Source organism: Felis catus, chromosome A1 (assembly GCF_018350175.1).
Source record: "Felis catus isolate Fca126 chromosome A1, F.catus_Fca126_mat1.0, whole genome shotgun sequence".
Classification (NCBI taxonomy): Eukaryota; Metazoa; Chordata; class Mammalia; order Carnivora; family Felidae; genus Felis; species Felis catus.
The window spans coordinates 22,228,952-22,236,312 of NC_058368.1; the positions used below are offsets into that span (position 1 = coordinate 22,228,952).

At 50.0% G+C, this 7,361-nt stretch overlaps 1 protein-coding gene across 1 annotated transcript; it reads right to left on the reverse strand.

Annotated features, from left to right (window-relative positions):
• Window positions 1-2,011: 2,011 nt before the first annotated feature.
• Window positions 2,012-7,138, reverse strand: MLNR (motilin receptor). The gene is made up of 2 exons (XM_023250919.2): window positions 6,026-7,138; window positions 2,012-5,292 (listed from the first exon to the last, which is right to left on the reverse strand). Exons 1-2 carry the CDS (start codon window positions 6,924-6,926, stop codon window positions 4,904-4,906), a joined length of 1,290 nt encoding a protein of 429 aa, XP_023106687.2. The 5' UTR covers window positions 6,927-7,138; the 3' UTR covers window positions 2,012-4,903.
• Window positions 7,139-7,361: the final 223 nt, after the last annotated feature.

Consider the following 7,361-nt stretch of genomic DNA (forward strand, 5'->3'; position numbering starts at 1 on the left):
TCTGACACATTTATATATATATATGTCTATCATGAAATCCAGGTCATGTTTTGCATTGAGTTATAATTCCCAAACCTGCAAGATTTGACCTCTGTTCATTCCGTGTTTGGGGTATGTTTTGTGATGCTTACATCCATTCTCCTCCGTCTTCATCCTGGGAAGACTCCATAGGACTTTAAGCGAACACAAACATTAGGAAAAATACATAAATATCAGGCAGATATAGAGCATCCTAAATTGTAGACAGAAGCTCTTTATCTTTCTCTCTGCACTTGAGCCTCTGACGGTGAAGGTCTGCAGAGAGTAAGTCACCCTCTACATGTTGGCCTGGTGCTTCTCTGACATGTTGAGGTGAAGATCCCACATCTTCAGGTAAGGGCTTTGAGATGCTGACCCGGCAGTCTATCTTGAGTTACCGGATAATCTCTTCTTCCATGAGAACACTGAGTGTTTAGAATAACCTCAAAGGTTAGGAAATTCTACATTAAGTTGGCAAGTCCTGCAGAACTTTCCAGAAAGTTTCACTTGAATTTCATGTTTAGTGGCCAAATTTGTGGCTTCCTCAAGTGAAAAATCATAATAAAATTCACTATTTTCCATCACTTCATTTGTGAATGTGACACTGTAGTCAAGCTGCTGGCTGCCGTGAAGATGCCAGGCATTTGTTGCTGGATTTTTTCCCTCAAGGGCTCTTGTTAAGATAGGACATTTTTAAGAATGACAAATGAAACCAATGAAATAGGAATCTGTTAATATACTACAGATGCTTGACCTGCCATCAAACTATTCCATCTAGCATGTGCCATTCTTTATACCGTCTATATATAAAACAAAGGCTTGCAAGAGCTCCATTTAAATTTCAAAAGCATCACATCTGCCCACCTATTGAGGAAGGCCCATTTCCTTCTGTTATTGTAACTTTCTTCACTTCTCTGAAAAAAGGCAGACACTATATTGTCAAATCCTAAAAGCAGTTGCAGTGACCCTTCGAAAAAAGAACAGTCTTCCTCAGCTGTTCTCAATGCAACAGACGCCCCACAGTAAGCCCTGACTTTCCAAGAAGAGTGGAATGTGTTGGTACCCTGGGAATATTCTCTAAAAGCCTGGTGCACAAGACTTTAATTTTACCAACTCACTGGACACAACGCGTACCTGGCCACATCACTACTCCATAATCAGGCCTCACCTTGTGTGTATGGAGGACACCACACCTTTTGGACAGAGGGAAAGACTGATTCTAACAAGCGAAAGGTAGTAGGATATGAACTGAGGACAATAAGGCTAGTTCACGCTGACTAAAGATTACCACATGCCTGACAGTGTGCAAACGAAGCACACTACATTCTATTATTATATATTATATATACATTGTAATAATTATATAATTAAACATTCTATTATAATACTGCAATGCACCAAGTTTTTAAGAAACCAGTCTCTGTCCTCGCCCCAAATGTAAAGTAGCCTCCAGACACACAAAGGAACTGTTGTCAAGCCCCAGGCAATGTGCTAGGCATTTTACATATATTTAAATACTACTTCATTATCCTCTATGGTCTCAGTTATCACACAAAGTTACATTTCTTCAGAATGAGAATCTCCCTTATTGTGAATTCATTGGTCACTTGACTGTTTTACTTCATTCAATCCCTTTTGCAGAAAGGGAAAATAAATAAAGCCTTACAAAATTGTCTGTGTCTGTACATACACAGACACAGGAACAGGTTATATATACATTAAACTTCTTGCATACTGGCAAATGTTACTATTATACGTGTAGAAACTGTCAGGAGGGACCGTGTTCAAACATCTAACACGCTGCTCCCATGTCCCCTTGAAGACTTGTACAAGGGACTCTAGGTTCCCAGGAGGTGCTGTGCAATAGCTTCTTTGAACACTTCTTCAGAAGTGGAAATGTCTCATACAGAAAAGGAAGGAATGGGGCACCTGGGTGGTTCACGGTTTGTGGGTTCAGGCCCTGCATCAGGCTCTGGGCCAACAGTATGGAGCCTGCTTGGGATTCTCTCTCTCTCTCTCTCTCTCTCTCTCTCTCAAAATAAATGAATACACTTTAAAAAATTTTTTTAAAAAGGGAGGAATGTCTCTGTGGGTAACACTAATGTGATACTCTGCAGCCCCATCTGATGTAAGGGATTTTGTTACCCTGTGAGCTAAACCTGGGTTAGTGTTGATGACACATGTACACATTTCAAACAAAAAATGCCATTAAAAGGGTGATTGATTTGGACACCATCATTACATGGATTTCTCTTTCTAGTGTGTTCTGTCATACGCTAAATCCAGGCTGTCATATACACTTAGCATCTTAGTAAATATTTCCTGAGTGAGTAAATGAAACACAAACCCTAACAAGGCTGATGCCTCACCTAACAAAAGCACTGTGGCTTGCAGACAGCAGAGAGGGTTCGAGAGAAACTGGCAGGGACACCAGCACGTGTAGGGTGCCAGGAGTGGCCCTGGGGAACAGCCTCCAGGGAGGGTCGAGGAGTGAAAACCACACTCTGCAATGATCCCTGACCCAGCCACCCTGGGTCTTTGTAGGACTCCCCTCTCTTGTTACAGTCAATTGTCAATACACAAGGACACTCTTTGCTGGGATAGAGAACAATTTTAGATCTTAGAACAACTTTTCATATTTTTTTACCACAACCCACAGTAAAAACACATTTTATTTTCTGAACCAGGAATGACACCAGCCACTATATGATTGAAACAAGTTTCACAAGATGATAATTACCTTTACTACAAGTGATGGCCTGATTCCTCTATTCTCTTCTTGCCCCACTACTTCCTACAAAAAAAAAAAAAAAAAAAAAGAAAAGAAAAGAAAGTGACACAGTCCAGCGATTTCACAGTCTAGTGATGGGTGAGACCAGCATTTCAAAAACAAGCAAACAGTGGTCTGCAGGAGAGATGGGCCTCAGACATTCCATCCCAGGGTCCACACGACAAAAGAAGCGGGATCCTCCTCGCTGCCATGCCTGGGAACACACTTGGGTCACAGGAAAGTGTGATGTAAATCCCTCATCTCTCTAATCTGACCAAAAAAGCTCAAAGGAGAGGCCTTTGCTTCCGTATCTGTAACATTTTACACTTAAAATATCAGTAAGGTTCTTAACCATGATCTTCCATAGGGAAGAGGCCTGGTCTGACTGCCCCAAAGAGACACTCACATGCGTGGAAAGACTGTGTGGCAGGAGCTCCGGCACGTCCCTACTTAGTGCTCCCAAGCAGAGGCAGTGGCATAAGGCTGGCACCTCCACTGTGAGAGCCCTGCTGTCTCAACAGTGTGGCTCAGGCCACCAGATTTCATAAGAGTTCCTGAGGAGGGGGGATGGGGAGTTGGCTCTGTGGTAAGTCCAGGAAATGCTGGGTGAAACAACAATCTGGGGCTTCTGGTGTGATATGTGCTGTGGTGACTCTCAAGGAGGGGGCAGCTATGTGGTGCTTTCCCACCATATTTGACCACAGGGTCCTTTTTGCAAATCATCACCAAAAACTGCAGAATACAGTTTAGGGCCTGCTGCCCCCAGTGGCCACTATGTGCTTCTGCCGCTAGCTCAGAGAAACAGTGTAGAAGAGACACTTCTCTGCTGTACCAATTGAGGGCAGGGCCAGGGTGTTAGCATCCTTTATGGGGACTTGAAGGCACCCCTGTGTTTAGTTAATTACATGGAAATGTGACAGAACTTTGTCAGCACGTTGAGCAGAGTCTCTCTGGTTTTCCCGTTTACCGTTTGTAGTTTACAACTCAGCACTCTGTGCCCTGCCCACCTCCAGGGGGCGCCATTCATATAGACTGTGGTGTGAACGAGGCCCCCTGGAGCTGGGTGAGGCCGCAACCGCAGCCCTCTAAAGACAGTTCTGTGTTTTAAACTAAAACACAAAACAGTTACAGAGCTGTTGGTCAGAATGCCCAAGACATTCTCCTTCACCCTTGACGGCATCCGTGGACCCTTGTGTTTTTTCACTAAGAGCAGTTTCTCAGGGTGGGAGTGGGTAAGAATCTTAAAGATAGGAGTTCGGACTCAGACCCACCAGTTCCTGTCTGGGAAATGTAAGATTCAGTTCCATCACCAGTAAAACAGGAATGATGACAACTCTTATCCCACCAAGCCGAGGCAAATCAGATCTTCATAAATGTCATTAGTAGTCACTCTGTCAAGAAGCCAAGTCCTGCTGCAGCTCCCTGCTCTCAGGCTTCCGTGCCCAGGTTTGTTACCTCACGGCAATGGCGCCCGGCAAGCCCCATGGGCAGTGTTGGGGACAAGTGGGTTGCAACACAGTGCATATGAACAGCAGTTCTGAAAGACAGTGTTGTTCCTAAACTCTATGATTTGTTCTGAGCCAGGAGTGAGGCGGCTGCACATTGGCTTTTACCCAGAATTCCTTTCACTTACTTCTAAACAATTTTGCTACCTTATATAGACATTAAGTAATTTCTTGAATAAAAACTCTTATTATCCTGGGTTCCTTGTATAGGCACCATTACGTGTATATCCAAAACATAAAAACAAAATACACCCCTGATCTCAGAGGTGACAATTTTCATGGCAGCATCTCTCTTATTACCCAGAAAATGAGCAATCCTATTTCCAAAGTCTAGGAGAATGAAGACTTAGAAAACCTCCCAGAGCACATTTTGTGATGTGGGATTTCGTGCGTCTGTAATGAACATCCTTGAGGGGGGAAAATGGAAGGCGGTTCAATTGCATACGGTTCAATTGCATACCTTGGTTTTAAAAACGAACATCATGCTGACATGTTGCTGACATGATGTTGACATGTTGACCAACTTGCAGAATGTTGACGACTCTTCCCAACTCTTCCTGAGGGCATCAGTACCGCCCCCCACCCCCCGCCCCCTTCAGTCCTGATTTCCCTACAGACCTGTCTTCCCTGAAGTCTCAGCATTGTGGGACAAGGCGACTTGCTTGGCGGTACTGGTTGACGACGTCTGTACATTGGCGCTGGTCTCTGTGTAGCCAGCAGCGTCTCCTCCCATGTCCCCCTCCGTGTCCCTGCTTCGGCAGAAACTTCTCTGTCTGGACTGTGTAGCCAGCAGCAGTTTCCAGGCCGCTGCTCTGTACTTCTTTGAAATGAGGTTGTAGAGGATCGGGTTGATGGATGCACTCAGATAGAAAAGTTGCAAAGCAACAATGTTAAAGTACTGAGAGAAGTTCATCATCCGGGAATCTTCCGTATTTATGTAAATGATCCTGCCAACGTGGAAAGGCAACCAGCACACTATAAATGCCAGAACCACCACCACTGCAAAACAAGACACAGGCACCAGAATTAGCTAAAGCATCCGAAAACAAACGAGGGTCCCCAAGATTCCATCTCAAGTAACAGCAAAACAAATTAGATACAACTTGTACCTAGCCAAATCCCTACCCCGGAAAAACTACCAGGCTGCAGACAGCATCGATATTTGCTTTAAAACTGCATATATGTGTTATCAAGGCTGGACATAAACCAGAAGGAGAAATTTCTACTAACAAGCTGTTCTGGCAGGCTTCCTTCCACAAACCTACTTCAGAGACATGTTCTCTGTACTCCTTTGGAAAGAATTCTGCAACAGGTCTGCACAATCTTTGGTTTTTTGATATGGGTATGGTTCACTTTAGCCTTCAGGATAACTGAACGTTAAGTTAAAAAAAAAATTAGCTTAATGTGATCTGCCTCGTCTTCTCAAGGGTACTGTGAATAATTCACATCTGCGGCATCTAACAGAGGCCGGCGGTTGGTTTACCCATCCTGATCAGCGCAGCTCACTGATCCAGCGGCTTTGGAAAATCATTTCGGTTTAGCTGACCCAGGCATCCCACCCTCGGGGGCATCCCGGGGTTACCCAGAGCTCTTGGAGGACTGGAGACGGTTTTCTCCGGAGACGGGAATGACACAAGGAATTGTAACTACAAGAGGAGCTGGGAGACCAGGGGAAGGGGACGCAGCCCGGACCGTGGGTTGGTGTGTTTGGAACAGATGTGGCGCCACTTACGCAGGACGCGGACCGTCTGCCGGTGGCCCTTCTCGCGCCCGGAAGCGGCCGGGCCTCGTAGCGGCCCCCGGCTCCTCCACAGCTCCCGGCCGATGAGCCCGTAGAGGACGCTGAGGCACAGAAAGGGCAGGAAGAAGTAAGCGGTGGTGACCCAAAGCATGACGCGAAGCGCGCCTAGCTGAGCCGGGCTGGGCCGGCACTCGCGGCTGAACAGAGCCGCGGCCGCCGCGGCCTCGAGCCCCGACGGGGGGGACAGCGGTGGCGCTCGCGAGGACCCGGGGTGCGACGGTGGCGGCGAGGTGCGGGGCGAGGGCGTGAGTGTGAGCGGGGCGCTGCCGTTTAGGTCCGGGACCGCGTCGAGGCCGGGGTCCTGCTCGACGCCCACCAGGAAGAAGAAGGGCCCGGCGGAGAGCAGCGCCACCGCCCAGAGCGCGGCGATGAGGGCGCGGACGCGGCGCCGGGTGACGAGGATGCGGGCACGGAGCGGGCGGCAGATGGCGAGGTAGCGCTCGACGCTGAGCGCCGTCATGTGCAGCAGCGTGGCGTAGGTGCAGCCCTCGCCCAGGTAGAGCGAGAGGCGGCAGAGCAGCTGCCCGAACACCCAGGGCCGCGAGCGCCAGAGGCGGTACAGGTCGAAGGGGAGCCCGAGCAGGATGAGCAGGTCGGATACGGCCATGCTGCCCAGGTACAGGTTGGTGGTGGTCCGCATGTCCCGGTAGCGCCCGATCAGCAGCACCGTCACCACGTTGCCGCTCACCCCGACGGCGAACAGGCCCAGGCACACGGCGGTCACAGGCACCAGCGCCTCCAGGGGGAAGGGCGAGCAGAGGCGCTCGTCGCACGGCAGCAGCGCGCCGTCCGCGCCGTCCGCGCCGGCGCTGCTGTTCCAGGAGCTGCCCATGGACGCGCCGCGCCCGCAGGGCGCACGGACGCGCTGGGCGCCCTTCTGCGCCGCCGCACCTCCGGCTGCCCCGGGGGTTCGCCGCAGGGCCCCGCTAGCGAGGCGCTTCCTCGGGCAGCCCGCACGCAGCGGCTCACCCGCCCCTGCCCGCGCTGCCCGAGCCCTGCGGCCTCGCGTGCGGGGCCGCGACTTTGCAGGGTCCGCTTTGAGGCCCTCCCTAGCGGGCGGCGCGCAGTCTCCGCCCCCGGCGACCGCCCGCCCCACTCCCGTCCCCCGCCCGCGCCCTCTCAGCCCGACGCGTGCCAGCGAGCTTCCCTCCCCACCGACTGGAACACGGGAGGCGGCCACGGCGCACCAGTCCTGTCCCATCCGGGGAAGCGGTTGCGGAACCCCGGTGAGGTGGGTTACTGACCCCAGCGGAACGCGGGCGCTTTG